This window comes from Platalea leucorodia (genome assembly GCF_965183815.1).
Source record: "Platalea leucorodia genome assembly, chromosome: 26".
Classification (NCBI taxonomy): Eukaryota; Metazoa; Chordata; class Aves; order Pelecaniformes; family Threskiornithidae; genus Platalea; species Platalea leucorodia.
Window position 1 is genome coordinate 808,408 of NC_138848.1, and position 22,815 is coordinate 831,222.

The following is a 22,815-nucleotide window of genomic DNA, read 5'->3' on the forward strand; positions in this document are numbered from 1 at the left end:
GGGTTCAGGGGAGTCCAGAGGCTCGGGGGGGGTCCGGGGGAGGCTCGGGGGGGTCTGGGGGGGCCGGGGTGGGGCCGGGGACATTCACGGGGTTCAGGGGGGGTCCAGGGGCATCCGGGGGATCCAGGGGGGGCAGGGAGGGTCGGGGGGGGTCCAGGGGGGTCAGAGAGGGTCTGGGGGGGTCCAGAGGGATCCGAGGGGTTCAGGGGGGGTCTGGGGTGGGGCCGGGGACATTCATGGGGTTCAGGGGGGGTCTGGGGGGTCCAGGGGGGTCTGGAGGGGGTTCAGGGGGGTCAGGGAGGGTCTGGGGGGGTCCAGAGGGATCCGAGGGGTTCAGGGGGGGTCTGGGGGGGTCTGGGGTGGGGCCAGGGACATTCATGGGGTTCAGGGGGGGTCTGGGGGGTCCAGGGGGGTCTGGAGGGGGTTCAGGGGGGTCAGGGAGGGTCTGGGGGGGGTCCAGAGGGATCCGAGGGGTTCAGGGGGGGTCTGGGGGGGTCTGGGGTGGGGCCAGGGACATTCATGGGGTTCAGGGGGGGTCTGGGGGGTCCAGGGGGGTCTGGAGGGGGTTCAGGGGGGTCAGGGTGGGTCTGGGGGGGTCCAGAGGGATCCGAGGGGTTCAGGAGGGTCTGGGGGGGTCTGGGGGAGGCTTGGGGGGGTCTGGGGTGGGGCCAGGGACATTCATGGGGTTCAGGGGGGGTCTGGGGGGTCCAGGGGGGTCTGGGGGGGGTTCAGGGGGGTCTGGGGGGTCCGGGGGGGTCCGGAGGAGGCTCGGGGGGGTTCAGGGGAGTCCAGAGGCTCTGGTGGGGTCCGGGGGAGGCTCGGGGGGGTCTGGGGGGGCCGGGGTGGGGCCGGGGACATTCACAGGGTTCAGGGGGGGTCCAGGGGCATCCGGGAGATCCAGGGGGTCAGGGAGGGTCCGGGGGGGGTCCAGGGGGGTCAGAGGGGGTTCAGGGGGGTCAGGGAGGGTCTGGGGGGGTCTGGGGGGCGTCCAGGGTGGGTCTGGGGGGGTCCAGAGGGATCCGAGGGGTTCAGGGGGGGTCAGAGGGGGTCTGGGGTGGGGCCGGGGACATTCATGGGGTTCAGGGGGGGTCTGGGGGTCCAGGAGGGGGTTCAGGGGGGTCCGGGGGGGTTCAGGGTGGGTCTGGGGGGTCCAGAGGGATCCGGGGGGGTCTGGGGGGGGTCTGGGGGGGGGCCGGGGACATTCACGGGGTTCAGGGGGGGTCCAGGGGGGTCAGGGGGGGGCCTGGGGGGTTCAGGGGGGGTCTGGGGGGGTCTGGAGGGGGCTCAGGGGGGGTCCAGGGGGGTCAGGGGGGGCCTGGGGGGTTCAGGGGGGGTCAGAGGGGGTCTGGAGGGGGTTCAGGGGGGGTCCAGCGGGTCAGGGGGGGCCTGGGGGGGTCAGGGGGGGTCTGGAGGGATCCAGGGGGTTCAGGGGGGTCGGGGGGGGGGGCAGGTGGGGTCCAGGGGGGTTCACAGGGGTCCGGGGGAGGCTCGGGGGGGTTCAGGGGCAGCCGGGGGTCTGGGGGGGTCTGGAGGGGGTCCAGGGGGGTCAGGGAGGGTCTGGGGGGATCCGGGAGATTCAGGGGGGTCTGGAGGGGGCTCGGCTGGGGTTTGGGGGGGTCCGGGGGGTCCCGGGGGGTCCTAACGCGGCTGCTCCCGCGCAGGTTCATGTGCGCCCACCTCCCCAACCAGGTGCTGGAGAGCATCAGCCTGATCGACACCCCCGGGATCCTGTCGGGGGCCAAGCAGCGCGTCAGCCGCGGTGAGGGGCGCGGCGGGGCGAAACGGGGCGCAAGGCTCGGCAGGGTGCAAGGCGGGGGCGCGACGTGTAGGGGGGGCGAGTGGGGGTGCGAAATGGGGGTGCAAAGTGTAAGGGGTGCAAAATGGGGGTGCGAAATGGGGGTGCAAAGCTCGGCAGGGTGCAAGGCGGGGGTGCAAAGTGTAAGGGGGTGCGAAATGGGGATGCGAAATGGGGGTGCAAAGTGGGGGTGCAAAGCTCGGCAGGGTGCAAAGTGGGGGTGCGAATGGGGGTGCAAAGTGGGGGGTGCAAAGCTCGGCAGGGTGCAAAGCGGGGGTGCAAAGTGTAAGGGGTGCGAAATGGGGGTGCGAAATGGGGGTGCAAAGTGTAAGGGGTGCAAAATGGGGGTGCAAAGTGTAAGTGGGTGCGAATGGGGGTGCGAAATGGGGGTGCAAAGCTCGGCAGGGTGCAAAGTGGGGGTGCAAAGTGTAAGGGGTGCGAATGGGGGTGCGAAATGGGGGTGCAAAGTGTAAGGGGTGCGAATGGGGGTGCGAAATGGGGGTGCAAAGTGTAAGGGGTGCGAATGGGGATGCGAAATGGGGGTGCAAAGCTCGGCAGGGTGCAAAGCGGGGGTGCAAAGTGTAAGGGGTGCAAAATGGGGGTGCAAAGTGTAAGTGGGTGCGAAATGGGGGTGCGAAATGGGGGTGCAAAGCTCGGCAGGGTGCAAAACGGGGCTGCAAAGTTTAATGGGGTGCAAAATAGGGGCGCAAAGTGTAAGGGGTGCAAAATGGGGGTGCAAAGCTCAGCAGGGTGCAAAGTGGGGGTGCAAAGTGTAAGGGGTGCAAAACGGGGGTGTGAAATGGGGGTGCAAAGCTCGGCAGGGTGCAAAGTGGGGGTGCAAAGTGTAAGGGGTGCAAAATGGGGGTGCAAAGTGTAAGGGGGTGCGAATGGGGATGCGAAATGGGGGTGCAAAGCTCGGCAGGGTGCAAAGTGGGGGTGCAAAGTGTAAGGGGTGCGAATGGGGGTGCGAAATGGGGGTGCAAAGCTCGGCAGGGTGCAAAGTGGGGGAGCAAAGTGTAAGGGGGTGCAAAATAGGGGCGCAAAGTGTAAGGGGTGCAAAATGGGGGTGCAAAGCTCAGCGGGGTGCAGATGGGGGTGCAAAGTTTAACGGGGTGCAAAATAGGGGTGCGAAACGGGGGTGCAAGGTTTAAGGGGGTGCAAAATGGGGGCGCAAAGTGTAAGGGGGTGCAGCCGGGGGGGAGGGGGGGGCCGAGGTTTCGTGGGGTGCTGCTGGGGGGTGCAGGGCGCAGCGGGGGGGAGCGAGGAGGGGTCCCGCGGGGCGGGGGGTGTCCGGGACCCCCTCTCCGCAGCCCTGGCGGGGGCGGGGGGCTCCCCCCGCGTCGCCGGGGTCGCTGCCAATTTTCCAGCCCGGCTGCGGAGGCCGGGCCCCCCCCGGGCCCCCCCCGCCTTCCTTCCCCACCCCGAAACCCTCGGCCTCTGCCAAGAGCCCTGGCACCGGCCGCCGAAACGGCCCCGGGGGGGGGCTTGGCTGGGGGAGACCCCCTGGGAAAGGGGGGCTGGGAAGGGGGGGGACTGGGAAGGGGGGGCTGGGAAAGGGGGGGGACTGGGAAAGGGGGGCTGGGAAAGGGAGGGGGACTGGGAAAGGGGGGCTGGGAAAGGGGGGGGGACTGGGAAGGGGGGGGTCAGGGCGGGGTCGGGGCTGGGTCAAGGCCAAATTCCTGGCCGGACGCTCCCTGCCGCGGTACGTGCGGGGGGGGGGGGGGGGCAGGGGGGAGGGGGTCAAGGCCGGGGTCAAGGCCGGGGTCAAGGGCGAGGAGGGGCCTTGCCCAGGGCTCCGCTTGCCTTTGGGGGGGCTTTTCTCCGGGCTCGCGGGGCTGCGGGGGAGGGAGCGGGGGGGTCCTGCGGGGGGCGGGGGGGGCGGCCGGGCAAGGCACGGGGGGGCTGGGGCTGGGGTTAGGCTGGGGCTGGGGTTAGGCTGGGGTTGGGATTAGGTTGGGGCCGGGATTAGGTTGGGGTTAGGATTGGGGTTAGGTTGGGGCTGGGATTAGGTTGGGGTTAGGATTGGGGTTAGGATTAGGGTTAGGTTGGGGTTAGGATTAGGGTTAGGTTGGGGTTAGGATTGGGGTTGGGGTTAGGATTGGGGTTAGGATTAGGGTTAGGTTGGGGCTGGGATTAGGTTGGGGCTGGGGTTATTTAGGGTTAGGGTTGAGGTTGGGGTTGGGGTTAGGGTTGTGGTTAGGTTTGGAGTTGGGACTAGGGTTAGATTTGAGGTTGGGACTGGGGTTTGGGGTTAGATTTGGGGTTGAGGTTGGGATTAGGGTTAGGTTTGAAGTTGGGGTTGGGGTTAGGGCTGGGTTTTGGAGTCCAGTTTGGGGTTTAGGGCTGGGATTAGGGTTAAATTTGAGGTTGGGGCTGGGGTTAGAGTTAGGGTTGGGGTTGGGTTTAGGGCTGGGGTTAGGGTTAGGATTAGGGCTGGGACTGGGGTTAGGGCTGAGGTTTGGGGTTAGGGTTGGGGTTAGAGTTGAGGTTGGGATTGCGGTTGGGTGTTGGGGTCAGGTTTGGGGGTTAGGGCTGGATTAGAGTTAGGTTTGGGATTAGATTTGGGGGTTAGGGCTGGGATTAGGGCTGGGACTAGGGTTAGGTTTGAAGTTGGGGTTGGGGTTAGGGCTGGGTTTTGGGGTCCAGTTTGGGGGTTAGGGTTGGGATTAGGGTTAGGGTTGGGGGTTAGGGCTGGGATTAGGGTTAGATTTGGGGGTTAGGGCTGGAATTAGGGTTAGATTTGGGATTAGATTTGGGGGTTAGGGCTGGGATTGGGGTTAGGGCTGGGATTAGGGTTAGATTTGGGGGTTAGGGCTGGGGTTAGGGCTGGGATTAGGGTTAGATTTGGGATTAGATTTGGAGGTTAGGGCTGGGATTGGTGTTAGGGCTGGGATTAGGGTTAGATTTGGGGGTTAGGGCTGGGGTTAGGGCTGGGATTAGGGTTAGATTTGGGGGTTAGGGCTGGGATTAGGGTTAGGGCTGGGGTTAGGGCTGGGATTAGGGCTGGGTTTTGGGCTCCGGCGGGGGGGGATCCCCAATTCCCGCTTCCCCCCCCCCCCCCCCAGGCTACGACTTCCCGGCCGTGCTGCAGTGGTTCGCCGAGCGCGTGGACCTCATCATCCTCCTCTTCGACGCCCACAAGCTGGAGATCTCGGACGAGTTCTCCGAGGCCATCCGAGCCCTCAAGGGCAACGAGGACAAGATCCGGGTGGTCCTGAACAAGGCCGACATGGTGGAGACGCAGCAGCTGATGCGCGTCTACGGGGCGCTGATGTGGTCCCTGGGGAAGGTGTTCAACACCCCCGAGGTGCTGCGCGTCTTCATCGGGTCCTTCTGGGCCGAGCCGCTCCTCATCGCCGACAACCGGCGCCTCTTTGAGCTGGAGGAGCAGGACTTGTTCCAGGACATCCAGAGCCTGCCCCGCCATGCCGCCCTGAGGAAGCTCAACGACCTCGTCAAGCGGGCGCGGCTCGTCAGGGTGAGTGCGGCCGACGGCGGGGGGGGGGGGGGCACGGCTCCTCTGCGTGGCTCCATGGCGGCCAAGGGGCCACCAGGGCTCCGTGGGGCTCACCGTGGCAGCCAAGGGGCCACCAGGGCTCCTTGGGGCTCTCCATGGCTCCATGGCAGCCAAGGGGCCTCCAGGGCTCCCTGGGACTCTCCGTGGTAGCCAAGGGGACACTAGGGCTCCTTGGGGCTCTCCATGGCTCCATGGCAGCCAAGGGGCCACCAGGGCTCCTTGGGGCTCACCGTGGTAGCCAAGGGGACACCAGGGCTCCATGGGGCTCTCTGTGGTGGCCAAGGGGACACTAGGGCTCCATGGGGATCTCCATGGCTCCATGGCAGCCAAGGGGTCACCAGGGCTCCGTGGGGCTCTCTGGGGGGGGACAAGGGGCCACCAGAGCTCCTTGGGACTCTCCGTGGTAGCCAAGGGGACACCAGGGCTCCGTGGGGCTCTCTGGGGGGGGGCAAGGGGCCACCAGGGCTCCGTGGGGCTCACCGTGGCAGCCAAGGGGACACCAGGGCTCCGTGGGGCTCTCTGGGGGGGGGGCAAGGGGCCACCAGGGCTCCGTGGGGCTCACCGTGGTGGCCAAGGGGACACCAGGGCTCCGTGGGGCTCTCCATGGCTCCATGGCAGCCAAGGGGCCACCAGGGCTCCCTGGGACTCTCCGTGGTAGCCAAGGGGACACTAGGGCTCCTTGGGGCTCTCCGTGGTGGCCAAGGGGACACTAGGGCTCCATGGGGCTCTCCGTGGTGGCCAAGGGGCCACCAGGGCTCTGTGGGGCTCTCCATGGCTCCATGGCAGCCAAGGGGCCACCAGGGCTCCTTGGGACTCTCTGTGGTGGCCAAGGGGCCACCAGGGCTCCTTGGGGCTCTCTGGGTGGTCCAAGGGGCCACCAGGGCTCCATAGAGCTCTCCGTGGTGGCCAAGGGGCCACCAGGGCTCCCTGGGGCTCTCCGTGGTAGCCAAGGGGACACTAGGGCTCTGTGGGGCTCTCCGTGGTGGCCAAGGGGCCACCAGGGCTCCCTGGGGCTCTCCGTGGCTCCGGGAGGAGAAGGAGCGTTGATGGTTTGGGGTCCCCTCCTTGGCCCCAGGAGGTGGCCCCGGGGGTCCCGCAGCCCCGGTGGCTCCCGGCCACCTCCAACAATGGCCCCGTTGCCAAGGGGGGGACGTCATCGCGCCCCCCCGCCCCATCCTGTGCCTGGCTTCCTCGTTAAGGGTTTCCCGTGAGGTAACGCCTTCCGCCCCCGTAATTACGGACTAATTAACGCCCCCCCGCGCCCAGGCCAGCTCCCCCCCGTGCGGGGACCCCCCAGGACCGCGGCGGGGGGGGCTGCGGTGGCCCCGTGGCCAAGCCCATCGCCCTGGCGGCTGGCCACGGGGCCCGGGGGCTCGGGGCGGAAGGCGATGGCTGGGGGGGGGGGGGTTGGCGTTATTCCCCGTCTCCCTCTCCCCCCTCCGCCGGCCTTATCGCATCCGGCCACCTGCGGCCGCGGCCCTTTGTGCCGCGCATCCGCCGCCCGCGACGCTCGGGGCCGCGGCCAGCACCGCCACGCACGGGACGGGGTTGGGGTTGGGGTTGGGGTTGGGATTGGGGTTGGGATGGGGCCACGGGGCGAGCGGGCGCCGTGGGACTCTCCCCGGTTTCGGCTCTCCCAAGGGAGGCTCGGAGGCGCGGAGGGGGCCCGGGTGCCGTGCCGTGCCGTGCCGTGCCGTGCCGGATGCTGACGGAGCCCCGCGCTGCCCCCAGGTCCACGCGCACATCATCAGCCGCCTGAAGAAGGAGATGCCCTCCGTCTTCGGGAAGGACAACAAGAAGAAGCAGCTGATCGCCAAACTGCCGCTCCTCTTCACCCGCATCCAGCTGGAGCATCACATCCCGCCCGGAGACTTCCCCGACTGCGCCCGCATGCAGGTGGGGACCGCGCCGGATCCTGTCCCCCGCGCCGGGACGCTGGGCCCCGTGCCGGGATGCTGAGCCCCGTGCTGGGATGCTGAGCCCCGTGCTGGGATGCTGAGCCCCGTGCCGGGATGCTGGGCCCCCGTGCCGGGATGCTGAGCCCCGTACTGGGATGCTGAGCCCCGTGCTGGGATGCTGGGCCCTGTGCCGGGATGCTGGGCCCTGTGCCAGGGTGTCCGGTGGGATGCTGGCCCCCGTGCCGGGATGCTGAGCCCCATGCTGGGATGCTGAGCCCTGTGCAGGGATGCTGAGCCCCGTGCCGGGACGCTGAGCCCCATGCCAGGGTGTCCGGTGGGATGCTGAGCCCTGTGCCGGGGGATCTGCCGGGATGCTGAGCCCCGTGCCAGGATGCTGGCCCCTGTGCCGGGGAGCCCATTGGGATGCAGACCCCCGTGCCGGGATGCAGACCCCCGTGCCGGGGTCTCTCGGGATGCAGACCCCCGTGCCGGGATGCAGACCCCCGTGCCGGGGTCTCTCGGGATGCAGACCCCCGTGCCGGGATGCAGACCCCCGTGCCGGGGTCTCTCGGGATGCAGACCCCCGTGCCGGGATGCAGACCCCCGTGCCGGGGTCTCTCGGGATGCAGACCCCCGTGCCGGGATGCAGACCCCTGTGCCGGGGTGTCCGCCGGGATGCAGGCCCCCGTGCCGGGATGCAGACCCCCGTGCCGGGGTCTCTTGGGATGCAGACCCCCGTGCCGGGATGCCCGCTGGGATGCAGGCCCCCGTGCCGGGATGCAGACCCCCGTGCCGGGGCTGACCCCCCCCGCGCGCCCCCTCCCCGCTGCAGGAGCTGCTGCTGGTCCACGACTTCGCCCGCTTCCCGGGGCTGAAGCCGCGGATGCTGGAGGCGCTGGACGAGCTGCTGACCACCGACATCGCCGCCCTGATGCCGCTGCTGCGCCAGGAGGAGCTGGAAGCGCCCGAGGGTGCCGGCGTGCAGGGGGGAGCCTTCGACGGCACCCGCCGAGGCCCCTTCGGCGGGGCGGAGGAGGAGGAGGAGGAGGAAGGCGAGGAAGAGGAGGAATGGGTGGTGACGAAGGACAAGGCCAAGTACGACGAGATCTTCTACGGGCTGGCGCCGCTGGGGGGGAAGCTGAGCGGGCGGCGGGCGCGGGGCTGGATGGTGAGCAGCAACCTGCCCAGCTCCGTCCTGGGCCGCATCTGGCAGCTGAGCGACGTGGACCGCGACGGGATGCTGGACGCCGAGGAGTTCGCCCTGGCCGGCCACCTCATCGGCGCCAAGCTGGAGGGGAGGGGGCTGCCGGCCGACCTGCCCCCCCGCCTCGTGCCCCCCTCCAAGCGCCGCCCCAAGGGCTCCGCAGAGTGACACCCCCCCCCCCCCCGGGGCCCCCAGACACCCCCCCAGGACCCCCAGAGACCCCCAGGACCCCCAGAGACCCCCCCAGGACCCTCTGGGACCCTCCGGGACCCCCAGAGGCCCCCAGACACCCCCCCAGGACCCCCAGAGCCCCCCAGGACCCCCAGAGACCCCCCCAGAACCCTCTGGGACCCTCCTGGGACCCCCAGAGCCCCCCAGGACCCCCAGACACCCCCCCAGGACCCCCAGAGTCCCCAAAGCCCCCCAGGACCCCCAAAGACCCCCCCAGGACCCTCTGGGACCCCCGGAGACCCCCCCAGGACCCCCAGAGCCCCCCAGGACCCTCTGGGACCCCCAGAGACCCCCCCAGGACCCCCTGGAACCCTCCGGGACCCCCAGAGGCCCCCAGACACCCCCCCAGGAAACCCAGAGCCCCCCCGGACCCCCAAAGACCCCCCCAGAGCCCCTCAGGACCCCCAAAGACCCCTCCCAGGACCCCCTGGGACCCTCTGGGACCCTCCCGGGACCCCCAGACACCCCCCCCAGGACCCCCACAGCCCCCCAGGACCCCCAGAGACCTCCTCCAGGACCCCCTCCAGAACCCCCTGGGACCCTCTCAGGACCCCCAGAGACCCCCCCAGGACCCCCTGGGACCCCCAGAGACTCCCCCCAGGACCCCCAGAGCCCCCCCGGCCCCCCAAAGACTCCCTCTGGGACCCTCCTGGGACCCCCAGAGCCCCCCAGGATCCCCCAGGGAACCCCTGGGACCCCCCTGGGACCCCCAGAGACCCCCTCCAGGACCCCCTGGGACCCTCCGGGACCCCCAGAGATCCCCCCAGAGACCCCTGGGACCCTCTGGGACCCCCAGAGCCCCTCAGGACCCCCAAAGACCCCCCAGGACCCCCTGGGACCCTCCGGGGCCCCCAGAGACCCTCCCAGGACCCCCAGAGCTCCCCAGGACCCCCAGAGACACCCCCCAGGACCCTCTGGGACCCTCCTGGGACCCCCAGAGACCCCCAGGACCCCTGAAGACCCCTCCCAGAGCCCCCAGGGACCTCCTGGGACCCCAGAGACCCCCCCCAGGACGCCCAGAGCCCCCCAGGACCCCCAGGGACCTCCTGGGACCCCCAGAGACCCCCCCTGGGCCCCCAGAGGCTCCCTGGGACCCTCCTGGGACCCCCAGAGCCCCCCAGGACCCCCAAAGACCCCCCCAGAGCCCCCCAGGAGCCCCCAGGAGCCCCCAGGACCTCCTGGGACCCCCCGGGACTCTCTGGGACCCCCAGGACCCCCAGAGCCCCCCATGACCCCCAGGACCCCCTGGGACCCCCCCGGGACCCCCAGAGCCCCCCGAGCCCCAATAAAGGGAGGATGCGGATGATGGAGCCGGCGTGGTTGGGGCAGCGGGTGTGCAAGGGGGGGGGAGTGTGCAAGGGGGGCGTGCAAGGGGGGGCGTGCAAGGGGGGGAGCGTGCAAGGGGGGTGTAAGGGAGATGTGTGCAGGGGGGAGCGTGCAAGGGGGGTGTAAGGGAGATGTGTGCAGGGGGGAGCGTGCAAGGGGGGTGTAAGGGAGATGTGTGCAGGGGGGAGCGTGCAAAGGGGTGGATGCGTGGAGGGGGGTGTGCAAGGGGGGTGTGCAAGGGAGGGAGCGTGCAACGGGGTGGGTGTGCGGGGGGGTGCAAGGGGATGGGTGTGCAAGAGGGGGGTATGCGGGGGTGAGCGTGCAAGGGAGGGAGCGTGCAAAAGGGGTGGGGGTGCAAGGGAGGGGGGTGCGGGGGGGGGCTGAGTGTGCAAGGGGAGGTGTGCAAGGGGCGTGTGCACGCGAGGAGGGGTCGTGCAATGGGGGGGGGGGGGGGGGGGGGGGGGCTGCGTGCCAAGGGGGGGGTGCCCGCGGTGCAGGGTGGGCGCAGCACACGCGTGTCCAGGCGTGAGGGCGCGGGCGCCCCGGGGCACATCTGGGTCACAGCTGGAGCCGCTCCGGGGGGCCCAGCCCCCCCCTCCCCCCCGGGTGTTGGGGGGGGGGGGTCCCACATCTGGAGGCCCCCTCCGCAGCTGGACCCCGCCCTCCCCAAGATGGCGGCCCCGCCCTCCGCAAGATGGCGGCCCGGCCCTTCCCCGCCCTCCCCAAGATGGCGGCCGGAAGTGGCGGCGCAACGCTTCCGGCCGGCCCCGCCGCCCGCTCGTTCTTTTCAAGATGGCGGCGCCCGCGGCCTCCCCGTCGTTCCTGGGCCTGGGCCCCGGCTCCCGGGACCCCGCCGCCGCCCGCCGCCGCTCCCGCGGCCCCCGCAACCGTAAGAAGGGCTGGAAGCGCTGGGCCGGCCCCGAAGCGAGGCTGGGCCGCGAAATCGGCGACTTTCTCGAGGATGTGGCGCTGCAGCAGCGGGCCACGGGGTGAGCGGGGAGGGGGGGGCGGCTTCGGGGGGCGCGGGGGGGATTCGGGGGGGCGCAGAGGGGATTTGGGGGGGTCTGAGGAGGCTCAGGGGGGCTTTGGGGAGCTCAGGGGGGTCTGGGGGGGCACAGAGGGGCCGGGGGGGGGCTCAGAGGGGGCGCAGAGGGGGTTTAGGGGGGCTCTGAGGGGCTTTGGGGGGCTCTGAGGGGGATTGGGGGGGCTCAGGGGGATTGGGGGGGCACAGAGGGGATTGGGGGGGCTCTGAGGAGGCTCAGGGGGGCTTTGGGGAGCTCAGCGGGGTCTGGGGGAGCGCAGAGGGGATTTGGGGGGGGCACAGAGGGGCCGGGGGGGTCTCAGAGGAGCTTGGGGGGTCTCAGAGGGGGTTTGGGGGTCTCAGAGGGGTTGGGGGGGCTCAGAGGGGGTTTGGGGGGGTCTGAGGGGCCTCAGAGGGGGTTTGGGGGGCCTCAGAGGGGGTTTGGGGGTCTCAGAGGGGTTGGGGGGGGTCTGAGGGGCCTCAGAGGGGGTTTGGGGGGGCTCAGAGGGGTTTGGGGGGGTCTGAGGGGGCTCAGAGGGGGGTTGGGGGTCTCAGAGGGGGTTTGGGGGTCTCAGAGGGGGTTTGGGGGCACACAGAGGGGTTTGGGGGGCCTCAGAGGGGGTTTGGGGGGGCTCAGAGGGGTTTGGGGGGGTCTGAGGGGGCTCAGAGGGGGGTTGGGGGTCTCAGAGGGGGTTTGGGGGTCTCAGAGGGGGTTTGGGGGCACACAGAGGGGTTTGGGGGGCCTCAGAGGGGGTTTGGGGGGGCTCAGAGGGGTTTGGGGGGGCTCAGAGGGGTTTGGGGGGGTCTGAGGGGCCTCAGAGGGGGTTTGGGGGCCTCAGAGGGGGTTTGGGGGGGCTCAGAGGGGTTTGGGGGGGTCTGAGGGGCCTCAGAGGGGGTTTGGGGGCCTCAGAGGGGGTTTGGGGGGGCTCAGAGGGGTTTGGGGGGGTCTGAGGGGGCTCAGAGGGGGTTTGGGGGGGTCTGAGGGGGCTCAGAGGGGGTTTGGGGGTCCCCTCACCCCCTGGCGGTGACGGGGACCCCCCCCCCAGGGGCCTGATCGCGGAGCAGCCGGACGAGGGGCTCTTCTTCGTGGACACGGGCAACGCCGAGAAGGGTGAGGGGGGGGCGTTATTGGGGGGGGGGGGGCACCCCACGAGGGAGCCTCGGGGCCCCCCCGTCCTTCCCGCGGCGTTTGGGGGTGACCCCTGTCCCCCCCCCCAAGATCGGCAACTGAACAAGGGCAAGGAGAAGCCGCTTCACGTCGACCTGGTGCTGCAGCCCGACTCCAAGGTGCCGGCACCCAAAAAGTGAGCGAGGGGGGGGCTTGGGGGGGGGGGCGGAATTGGGGGGTGTCCCCCCCCCCGCCCCGGCTGAGCCCCCCCGCCGCTCCCCTCCCCCCCCCCGCAGCATTTTGGCCCACCAGATTCCCAACGGGCGGAAGGAGAAACGGCGGCGGGAATTTTGGGCGAAGCAAGCGGAAAAGGGGGTGCTGCCCCGCGCCGAGCGGCGCCTGCGGGCCCGGCTGGGGCGGGGGGGGCGCCCGCCGGGACAAAACCCGGCGGCGCCCCCGGAAAAGGGGCGCTCCGACCCCGCCCGCGGCTTCTACGACATCTGGGGCGCCGACAGTAAGGAGCACCGGGGCTTCGGGGTGAAAACCGGGGGGGGGGGGCGGCGGAGGGAACCGGACGGCGGCGGGGGGTGAGGCCCGGTTTATTGGCACGGCGCGGCTGGGGGGGGGCGGCGGTGCCCCCCGTGGTGGCGGGGGGACGCCGTGGGGACAGCGGGGGGGTGCCGGTGTCGCCGCAGACCCCCTGGACCGGGCGCTGGCGGGACAGGACGGCTGGTTCCTGCAGCAGACCAAGAAGCAGAGGGTGAAGGTGAGCCGGTTTTGGGGGGCGCGGGGGGGTTGGGGGGGGCTCCGGCAGGCCCCCCCACCCCGCCTGCGTGTGTGTCCCCCCCCCAGCGCCCCGCCAGGCTGCGGACGAAGCCCTCGCAGGTCCCCGCGGTGGAGGTCATCGCCGCCGGCGGCTCCTACAACCCCGCTTTCGAGGACCACCAGGTTTGGGGGGGGGGGACGGGGACGCGCGCGGCGGGCGCGGGGCGGCCCCCCCGGCGTCGGGGGTGACGGCGGCGCCGGTGTCCTTTCCCCCCCCCCCCCGCAGGCGCTGCTGCTGCGAGCCCACGAGGCGGAGGTGAGGAAGAAGAGGGCGGAGGACAAGGTGGAGAGGCAGCTGAAGATCCCCGCCGGCGCCGAGCTCCCCACCGCGGTGAGACCCCGGACCCCCGGTGCCGTTTTTTGGCGGGGGGGCGCGTTGCCGAATCGGGGTGCTGACCCCCCCCCCCGCCCCGTCGCCCGCAGGAGACGGTTTTCCAGGAGCAGTGCGAGGGGCTGCTGGAGGAGTCGGGGGACGAGGAGGACGGCGAGGAGCCGGCGGAACCGGCGGACGCCCCGAAAACGGCGCCGCGGCGGGAGAAGAAGACGGAGCAGCAGCGCCGGCGGGAGAAGGAAGCCCGAGCCCTGGTGCGGGGACGGCGAGGGGACGCGCCGGGCGGGGGGGGGCGCCGGGGTTTGCCGGCGTCCTGACGCGGTTGCGCCCACAGGCGACCCGGCAGCGCCTGGAGAAGGCGGCGCGGTGCCGGCGGCAGGAGCTCTTCCGCTTGCGGCAGCTGCGGCGGCAGGTGAAGGGGTGGGAAGCGGAGCTGCTGCGGCGCCGGCAGGCGCGCCTGGCCAAGCGGCGGGCGAAGGAGGCGCTGCCCCGGCGCCTGGGGCGCCTGAGGTGAGCGGGGAGGGGGCGTGGGGGGGCCGCGGCAGCCCCCCGCCCCCTCCCTGAGCCCCCCGCCCCGCAGGTACGAGGAGCCCGGCCCCGAGGTGCAGCTGAGCGACGAGCTGGCCGAGTCCCTGCGCAGGCTGAAGGTGGGGGGCGCCGCCGGGGGTCCCGGCCGCGGGGGGCGGGGGGCGCCGGCGCCCCGTGATGAGACCCATCCTTGCGCTACGAGGATTCGCAGCCCCCCCTGCTTCGGGCTGGGAATGTGAAGGGTTTCGGGGTCCCGGGCTCTCGTCGCGTAGGCGAGGGCCTGGGTGCTGAGGGTGCCGGCGCCTCCCCAGCCGCTCGCGCCCCCGTGGCGCCTCCCCAGCCGCTCATGCCCCCATGGTGCCTCCCCAGCCGCTCGCGCCCCTACAGCGCCTCCCCAGCTGCTCGCACCCCTACAGCACCTCCCCAGCCGCTCGCGCCCCTACAGCACCTCCCCAGCCGCTCGCGCCCCTACAGCACCTCCCCAGCCGCTCGCGTCCCTGCGCACCTCCCCAGCCGCTCACACCCCCCTACAGCGCCTCCCCAGCCGCTCACGCCCCCTACAGCGCCTCCCCAGCCGCTCGCGCCCCTACAGCGCCTCCCCAGCCCCCTGCACCCCTACAGTGCCTCCCCAGCTGCTCACGCCCCCCTGCCCACCTCCCCAGCCGCTCGCGCCCCCATGGTGCCTCCCCAGCCGCTTGCACCCCCATGGCACCTCCCCAGCCGCTCGCGCCCCACAGCGCAGCACTGATGGGGGTGAAATGGCTCCTCCGCTCCCCTCCTGCCGGGGAGGGGGCTTGCTGGAGCCCCCCCAGACCTGGCTGGGAGGTGGGGGAGTGGGTCCCCCGCCCCCCTGCGCCCCCCACAACGTCCCCTCCCCGTTTCAGCCCGAGGGCAGCGTCCTGCGCGACCGCTTCAAGAGCCTGCAGAAGAGGAACCTGATCGAGCCGCGGGAGAGGGCCAAGTGAGTGGGGGGGGGGCTCCCCCCAGCTCGGGGGGGCTCTGACCGCCCCCCAGATTTGGGGTAGGTGGGGGGGGGTCCATTTTTAACCCCTTTCCTCCTACCTCTGGCCAGGTTCAAGAGGAGATACCGCCTGAAATACGTGGAGAAGAGAGCCTTCCGGGAAGTGACGTGAGTGGGGCCGGCGTGGGGCCGCCGTGGGGCCGGGTGCCCCCCCCCGGCCCCCCCCTGATGGGCCGCTCTCCGTTTCAGGCTGTAGCCGCGGATCCGGCCGGGCGACGCGTCCCAATAAAACCCTTGGCAGATGGCGCCTGGCTCAGCCCCTTTCCCTTCTTTAGAGCTATTAGCGAGCGGATTAGAGGCCGCAAATCCGAGGGGGGGGGGAAGGAAAGGGGGGGGGGCCGGGCGGCTCGTGGCACCCCGCGGCGCCGCGCGCGGGGCGGGGGGATCGTCCCGCGACACCCCCCGCGGCGCCAGTTAGAGCTCGGCGCTCGACCCTCCAACCCTTTTATTTACATCTCGGGGGGCGGCGGGGGGCTCTGCCCCCCATCCCCTCTGCCAAATAAATACCCCCCCACCCATTGCCCCCCGGCGCGGCGGCCGGCGGGGCCGCGGGTCGTGGGTCCGTCCCCCCCACTCCCCGCTTGCACCATGACGCGATCGACGCCGAAAGCCGGCGTCAGCCCTTGCGGCAAACCGGAGCGGGGGGGCCCCGGCGATTTTGGGGTGGGGGGCTCAGACGTAGGCGGATTCGCTGGACTGCGTCCGGCCGAGCGCGGGCGCGGGGGCCGGCGGGGAGAGGTCCTTCTTGCGCACCTCCACCAGCGACTTGCGACGCGCTTGCACCCCGCGGACGGCGGCCTTGACCTTGCGCCAACCCAAATGGTTGAGCTCGGCCAGGTTGAGGAGGACGCAAACGCCGCTGACGGCGAACATGAAAACCAAAAAGACGGTCTTCTCGGTGGGCCGCGAGACGTAACACTCCACCTCCTTGACGCACGGGTACCGATCGCACTCGAAGATGGCCGGCACGTTGAATCCGTAGAGGAAATACTGCCCGGCCAGGAAGCCGATCTCCAGGGCGTTGCGGAAAACCACCTGGATGACGTAGAAACGGGAGATGCCCTCTTGGCGCTTGGCTTTGGAGCTGCGGGGGGGCCGCGGCGGCGGGCCGGGCAGCTCCTTCGCCTCCAGGCAGTCGGGTTCCTCCTTGCAGCCCCCCTCGGGGCTGGGTACCAGCACCCCGTTGAGCGTCTTGCTCTTCTTGGCTTCGCGAGCGTCCCGTTCCAGCAGCGGGTAGAGGAAGGAGTAGCGCCGTTCCCGTTGCTTGGCCGACTGGTGGACGGAGTAGGTGATGAAGCAGAGGCTGGGGGTGCAGACCAGGATGATCTGGAAGACCCAGTAGCGGATGTGGGAGATGGGGAAGGCCTTGTCGTAGCACGCCTGGTTGCAGCCCGGCTGCAGCGTGTTGCACATGAACATGGTCTGCTCGTCCTCGTACACCGTCTCTCCCACGATGGCCACGATCAGGATGCGGAAGATCACCACCACCGTCAGCAGGATCCTGGGAGGGAGCAGGGAGGGAGGAGGTGCGAACACCCGGACCCCGACGCGGGGGTCCCACCTGGACCCCGACGCGTGGGTTGGACCTGGACCCTAATGCATGGGTCCCACCTGGACCCCGACGCGTGGGTCCCACCTGGACCCTAATGCATGGGTCCCACCTGGACCCCGACGCGTGGGTCCCACCTGGACGCGTGGGTCCCACCTGGACCCCGACGTGTGGGTCGGACCTGGACGTGTGGGTCCCACCTGGACCCCCAAGTTCTTCCCAGGCCCCGTCTCCCAGGTGCCACCGCCCCTGACCTTGACGGCGCCCGTCGGTGCTCGTCCCTGGCGGCTGCGGCTCTGCCAGGGGTTGGGGTGGTCGCCCCCCCACCCCGGGGGGGGCAGCGGGACCCCCAGCACCTGGGGTGCGGGTTTAGGGGGGACAGGGTGCAGGTTTGGGGGGACGGTGCAGGTTTGGGGGACGCGGGGTGCAGATTTAGGGTACTGGGGGTGCAGTTTTGGGGACGCGCCCGCTGTGGGGGGACACGTGGGGACCTTCTCCCGTCCCCTCTCCCCCAGCTGCGCCTCAGCGGGGACGGCCCCGTCTCCCCGCGGCGAGGAACCCCCCCCCGGGACCGACCCCCCGGGGCTGTGACCGTCCCCACGCTGTCCCTTGTCCTGAGTGTCCCCGTTATCGCATCTGTCACCTCCTGCCAGCGGGGAGGTGACAGCGGGGAGGTGACAGCGGGGGGGGGTGACAGCGGGGAGGTGACAGCGGGGAGGGTGACGGCGGGTCCCTCCGCCCCCCCCCACACCGGGGGCCACCTCCCAGCCTCTTGGCGGGGGGGGGGGGGGGATGCCCTGGGGGGACCCGCTGTCGCCCCACAGGGACCCGTTGTCGCCCCACGGGCAGTTCCCGACCCCGGGGGGGGGCCCGGCGGCCGCGGGGCTGGGGCCGTGGGCCCGTGGGGGGGGTCCCGCGTCCCCCCCCCCCGCGCCGTGGGCTCACCTCCCGATCATGGTGGAGTGCTGCTGCACCGCCGCCTCCAGCAGCCGCTCCAGGATGGTCCATTCGCCCATGGCGCCGGGAGCGGGGGGCGCCGGCCCGGGCCCCCCCCCGCCCCGCCGGGCCCCCCCCGCTCAGCGCCGCGGCCCCATCCCCGCCGCAGACCGCAGCCGCCGACCGGGAGCGCCGAGCGCGGCCCCGGCTGTGCGCGGCCCCGGGGAGCGGCGGGAGCGCGCGGGGCGGCCCCGGGACCGGCGGGGGGGGGGCGATGGACGGGCCATACGGGGGGGAGGCACTGGTCATACTGGGGGGATGCACTGGCTGTACTGGGGGGATGCAATGGTTATACTGGGGCGATGGATGGGCCATACGGGGGGGATGCACTGGCTGTACTGGGGGGATGCACTGGGTATACTGGGGGGATGCAATGGTTATACTGGTGGGAAGCACTGGTTATACTGGGGGGATGCACTGGGTATACTGGGGGGATGCACTGGCTGTACTGGGGGGATGCAATGATTATACTGGGGGATGCACTAGTTATACTGGGGGTGATGCACTGGTTATACTGGGGGGATACACTGGCTGTACTGGGGGGATGCAATGGTTATACTGGGGGGATGCACTGGGTATACTGGGGGGATGCACTGGCTGTACTGGGAGGATTCACTGGTTATACTGGGGGGATGCACTGGTTATACTGGGGGATGCACTGGTTGTACTGGGGGGATGCACTGGCTGTACTGGGGGGATGCAATGGTTATACTGGGGGATGCACTAGTTATACTGGGGGTGATGCACTGGTTATACTGGGGGGATACACTGGCTGTACTGGGGGGATGCAATGGTTATACTGGGGGGATGCACTGGGTATACTGGGGGGATGCACTGGCTGTACTGGGAGGATTCACTGGTTATACTGGGGGGATGCACTGGTTATACTGGGGGTGATGCACTGGCTGTACTGGGAGGATTCACTGGTTACACTGGGGGTGATGCACTGGTTACACTGGGGGTGATGCACTGGTTATACTGGGGGGATGCAATGGTTATACTGGTGGGAAGCACTGGTTATACTGGGGGGATGCACTGGTTGTACTGGGGGGATGCACTGGCTGTACTGGGGGGATGCAATGGTTATACTGGGGGATGCACTGGTTATACTGGGGGTGATGCACTGGTTATACTGGGGGGATACACTGGCTGTACTGGGGGGATGCGCTGGTTATACTGGGGGTGATGCACTGGCTGTACTGGGAGGATTCACTGGTTACACTGGGGGGATGCACTGGTTATACTGGGGGGATGCAATGGTTATACTGGTGGGAAGCACTGGTTATACTGGGGGGATGCACTGGTTGTACTGGGGGGATACACTGGCTGTACTGGGGGGATGCAATGGTTATACTGGTGGGAAGCACTGGTTATACTGGGGGGATGCACTGGTTGTACTGGGGGGATACACTGGCTGTACTGGGGGGATGCAATGGTTATACTGGGGGGATGCACAGGCCATACTGGGGGAGGCACTGGTTATACTGGGGGAGGCACAGGCCATACTGGGGGAGGCACTGGCCATACTGGGGGAGGCACAGGCCATACTGGGGGAGGCACTGGTTATACTGGGACAGGCACAGGCCCTACTGGGGGAGGCACAGGCCATACTGGGGGAGGCACAGGCCATACTGGGGGGAGGCACAGGACATACTGGGGGATGCACAGGCCATACTGGGGGGAGGCACAGGCCGTACTGGGGGATGCACAGGCCATACTGGGACAGGCACAGGCCATACTGGGGGGAGGCACAGGCCATACTGGGGGGGAGGCACAGGCCATACTGGGGGATGCACAGGCCATACTGGGGGAGGCACAGGCCGTACTGGGGGATGCACAGGCCATACTGGGACAGGCACAGGCCATACTGGGGGGAGGCACAGGCCATACTGGGGGATGCACAGGCCATACTGGGGGAGGCACAGGCCGTACTGGGGGATGCACAGGCCATACTGGGACAGGCACAGGCCATACTGGGGGAGGCACAGGCCATACTGGGGGGAGGCACAGGCCATACTGGGGGAGGCACAGGCCATACTGGGGGGAGGCACAGGCCATACTGGGGGATGCACAGGCCATACTGGGGGGGAGGCACTGGCCATACTGGGACAGGCACAGGCCATACTGGGACAGGCACAGGCCATACTGGGGGGACGGGGCACACCCCGGGCGCACCCAAAAAGGCGCGGGGGGGCCCGATCGGGGCGGGGTCCCGTCCCGGTGCCGCCGGGGCTCCGCGGGGCTCGGGGGGGCCCCGCCGAGGCCGGGGGGGGGGGGGTTTGGGGGGCGCCCCCCCCCCCCGGGACCCCCGGGCCCGGCGCGGGGCGGGACCGAGGCCGCCGCGCAGCCGCAGCCGCCGCCGCCGCCGCCGCCGCCGCCGCCGCCATGGCCGAGCCGCTCCGCGTCTCCGTGCTCTACTGGTACCGGGGGGGGCCCTGTGCCTGGGGAGGGGGTCCCTGTGGTTGGGGGGGGGGTCCCTGTGCTCTGGGGGGGGGTCCCTGTGCTCTGGGGGGGGTCCCTGTGCTCCGGGGGGGGGGGGCCCTGTGCCTGGGGGGGATCCCTGTGCTCTGAGGGGGGGGTCCTGTGCCTGGGGGGGGTCCCTGTGCCTGGGGGGGGTCCTGTGCCTGGGGGGGGTCCCTGTGCTCTGAGGGGGGGGGTCCTGTGCCTGGGGGGGGCCCCTGTGCTCTGGGGGGGGATCCCTGTGCTCTGAGGGGGGGGTCCTGTGCCTGGGGGGGGTCCCTGTGCCTGGGGGGGGTCCTGTGCCTGGGGGGGTCCCTGTGCTCTGAGGGGGGATCCCTGTGCTCTGAGGGGGGGGTCCTGTGCCTGGGGGGGGTCCTGTGCCTGGGGGGGGTCCCTGTGCCTGGGGGGGATCCCTGTGCTCTGAGGGGGGGGTCCTGTGCCTGGGGGGGGTCCCTGTGCCTGGGGGGGATCCCTGTACTCTGAGGGGGGGGTCCCTGTGCTCTGGGGGGGGGGTCCTGTGCCTGGGGGGGATCCCTGTGCTCTGGGGGGCGGGTCCCTCTGCCTGGGGTGTCTCTGTGGTTGGGGGGGGTCCCTGTGGTTGGGGGGGGGTCCCTGTGCTCTGGGGGGGGTCCCTGTGCTCTGGGGGGGGTCTCTGTGCTCTGAGGGGGGTCCCTGTGCTCCGGTGGGGCCCCTGTGCTCCGAGGGGGGGTCCCCGTGGTTGGGGGGGGTCCCTGTGCTCCGGTGGGGTCCCTGTGCTCCGAGGGGGGGTCCCCGTGGTTGGGGGGGGTCCCTGTGCTCCGGTGGGGTCCCTGTGCTCCGAGGGGGGGTCCCTGTGGTTGGGGGGGGTCCCTGTGGTTGGGTGGGGTCCCTGTGGTTAGGGGCGGGGGGTCCCTGTGCTCTGAGGCGGGGTCCCTGTGCTCCGTGGGGGGGGGGTCTCTGTGGTTGGAGGGGGTCCCTGTGGTTGGGGGGGGTCCCCTGTGCTCCGGGGGGGGGGGGGTCTCTGTGGTTGGGGGGGGTCCCTGTGGTTGGAGGGGGGTCCCTGTGGTTGGGGGGAGTCCCCTGTGCTCCGGGGGGGGGGTGTCTCTGTGGTTGGAGGGGGGTCCCTGCACCCGGGGGTGCCCCTTCGCAGGGGTCCCCATCCCCCTGACCGCCTGCCCCCCCGCAGCGGAGCCTGAGGCTACACCCCCAAGGTGAGCCGTGCCCCCCCCTTTCCCCCCCCGGCCCCCCGAGGGGCGCCCCCCAAACGGGCAGGGGGTGACCCCCCCCTTCCCCTCGCTTTCAGTACCAGCAGCTCAAGCAGGAGCTGGAACGGCGCTTCCCGGGCGCGCTGGCGGTGGTGAGTTGGGGGGCACGGGGCGGCGGGGGGCACCCGGAGCCGAGGTGACACCCCCCCCCCCGTGTCCCCACGGGGCGGCGGGGGGCACCCGGAGCCGAGGTGACCCCCCCCATGTCCCCACAGAGCGGCCAGGGGACGCGGGAGGTGACGGGATGGTTTGAAGTGACGGTGGGCGGACGCTTGGTCCACTCCAAAAAGGTGGGTGACCCCCCCCCCCCCCGCGGCGCGTGCTCCCCAAAAAGGTGGGTGACCCCCCCAAAAAGGTGGGTGACCCCCTCCCCGGTGCCGCGCCGGGGCGCGCCAGCACCCTGGGACGCGGCCGTTCTCCCTCCGCCAGAACGGTGAAGGGTTTGTGGACAGCGATGCCAAGCTCCAGAAAATCGTGGCCGCCATCAAAAGCCGCCTGCCCTAGGCGCCCGCCCCGGCACCCCTAACGAAGGTACGGCATCGCCGGCGCCGGCGCCGCGCCGCGCCGCCGCGCCGCTAGAACCCCGCCTTCTCCTTCCCGCAGCTCCACCGGCGTCCGCCTCCCTCCCGCCGGCCGAGCGCTCCATGACGGGAACCGCCGAAACGTCCGCCGGCACCGGGCCGTTCCCAGACGCCGCGCAGGATGCCGGCGCGAGGGCGGCGGGCGGCCGTCGAGCTTCGCCCCCGCGCCACGACTCCTCTCCCTCCGCACTAACCGCTTGCACCGACGCTCTGATTCTCAGCTGGGTCGAGCCGGTTTTGGTTTGGTTTTTCGTTTTGTTCCCCTCGCTAATTCGCACAGAAAGCTTTCGCCGAGCCTGCCGGGTTGAAAAATAGGGAAAAAAGGTTCAAAATCGGAGAAATGATACAGCGATTTAGTGATTTGCTCTGACCCCGAACTCCCGCCCGCCGGTCCGGTTGCCTTCTGTAACTCTCGCGGCTCAGCAGCCTTTCTGGAATAAAGTCGTGGCGAATTTGGGCTGGGATAGGGTTTTTTTTTCGGTTCGCCGTGGGTGTTTTTCCAAGCAGGGCAGCGCCCTCGGATGGGGCCCGACGGCTCCCGCCTCCACCTGCGCTGGATCCCTTCGTTTGGGCCTAAAAAAATAAAAACCCGAGCGGCGGATCTCGCCCTGCCGCTGTTGCGCGCGGGCGCCTCTGCGCAGCGGACGCGTGCCCTCTGGTGACTGCAGCGAGGAGTCAAGGCGATGGAGATTTATCCCCTCGCTGGTTTTTTTTCTTTTTATCCCCCATGGCCGTGCTTCTGCTTGTGTGGATGAGGATGAGAGACAGCCCTCACGCCAGGCTTCTCTCCGGAGAGAGGAGTAAGGACCAGCGCTGGCAGGTGGATTAAAAATAGGATTAAAGCTTCTCCTTCCCGCCCTTTGTGACGGTGAGTGTTGCTGGTGGTAGAGCGATGTGCGTGAAACGGTAAAGCGCTACCTGAAGGTGCTTTTAGGGGAACCAAAGCCCCGACGCTCCCTTCGGCTGCGGGGGCGACGGTCTCTCCCTCGCTCGTCCTCCCGAGGCCGCTCGAGGCGGGGCGAGGGGCGGGTTGTGGGGGACGGAAAAATCGGTTTGGCTTCAACCCGGGGCTGGCACCGAGGTGGAAACCGAGGAGCGGGCAGCTCCCCGGGGCACGGAGGCCGCCCCGACCCGTTACCGGGCGGGTCACAAGATGGCGGCGGCCCGCCTCACCTCAGCC

General features: G+C 70.3%; 4 protein-coding genes across 6 annotated transcripts in view; 3 read left to right on the top strand and 1 right to left on the bottom strand.

Annotated features, from left to right (window-relative positions):
• Positions 1–8,910, top strand: part of EHD2 (EH domain containing 2) — an 11,089-nt gene extending 2,179 nt beyond the window's left edge. Inside the window, exons 2-5 of the mRNA XM_082333638.1 lie at positions 1,662–1,759; positions 4,861–5,273; positions 7,044–7,208; positions 8,043–8,910. Coding sequence (XP_082189764.1) covers positions 1,662–1,759; positions 4,861–5,273; positions 7,044–7,208; positions 8,043–8,582 — 1,216 coding nt within the window. The 3' untranslated portion in view covers positions 8,583–8,910. The remainder of the gene's footprint in view (positions 1–1,661; positions 1,760–4,860; positions 5,274–7,043; positions 7,209–8,042) is intronic.
• A 1,828-nt stretch (positions 8,911–10,738) lies between these two features.
• NOP53 (NOP53 ribosome biogenesis factor) lies at positions 10,739–15,062 on the top strand. 2 transcript variants are annotated; one of them, XM_082333675.1, is made up of 13 exons: positions 10,739–10,960; positions 12,039–12,103; positions 12,212–12,296; positions 12,397–12,614; positions 12,796–12,866; positions 12,953–13,048; positions 13,152–13,256; positions 13,349–13,510; positions 13,591–13,766; positions 13,837–13,903; positions 14,669–14,745; positions 14,857–14,913; positions 14,995–15,062. In XM_082333675.1, exons 1-13 carry the CDS (start codon positions 10,764–10,766, stop codon positions 14,999–15,001), a joined length of 1,383 nt encoding a protein of 460 aa, XP_082189801.1. In that variant the 5' UTR covers positions 10,739–10,763; the 3' UTR covers positions 15,002–15,062. The 2 variants fall into 2 exon arrangements, 1 of the variants encoding a protein (XP_082189801.1); XR_014230505.1 differs by lacking the exon at positions 13,837–13,903.
• Positions 15,063–15,298: 236 nt separating this feature from the next.
• Positions 15,299–22,707, bottom strand: LOC309600905 (gap junction delta-2 protein-like; the record flags this gene model as incomplete). Of its 2 annotated transcripts, XM_082333540.1 has the most annotated exons (3): positions 15,299–16,306; positions 21,830–21,931; positions 22,554–22,707. In XM_082333540.1, one exon carries the CDS (start codon positions 16,222–16,224, stop codon positions 15,478–15,480), a length of 747 nt encoding a protein of 248 aa, XP_082189666.1. In that variant the 3' UTR covers positions 15,299–15,477. The 2 variants fall into 2 exon arrangements, with proteins under 2 accessions (XP_082189666.1, XP_082189667.1); XM_082333541.1 differs by lacking the exons at positions 21,830–21,931; positions 22,554–22,707 and adding an exon at positions 17,300–17,370.
• SELENOW (selenoprotein W) lies at positions 19,641–22,092 on the top strand. Its single transcript, XM_082333539.1, has 6 exons — positions 19,641–19,770; positions 20,976–21,000; positions 21,093–21,146; positions 21,270–21,344; positions 21,484–21,585; positions 21,658–22,092. The coding sequence occupies exons 1-5, from the start codon at positions 19,736–19,738 to the stop codon at positions 21,556–21,558; spliced, it is 264 nt and encodes an 87-aa protein (XP_082189665.1). The 5' UTR covers positions 19,641–19,735; the 3' UTR covers positions 21,559–21,585; positions 21,658–22,092.
• Positions 22,708–22,815: the final 108 nt, after the last annotated feature.

Coding starts and splice junctions, on each gene's coding strand:
- NOP53 (XM_082333675.1), top strand. CDS start 10,764: ATGGCGGCGCCCGCGGCCTCCCCGTCGTTCCTGGGCCTGGGCCCCGGC. Junction 12,297..12,396: donor AAGGTGCCGGCACCCAAAAA/GTGAGCGAGGGG, acceptor CCCCCCCCGCAG/CATTTTGGCCCACCAGATTC. Junction 13,257..13,348: donor GCGCCGAGCTCCCCACCGCG/GTGAGACCCCGG, acceptor CGTCGCCCGCAG/GAGACGGTTTTCCAGGAGCA.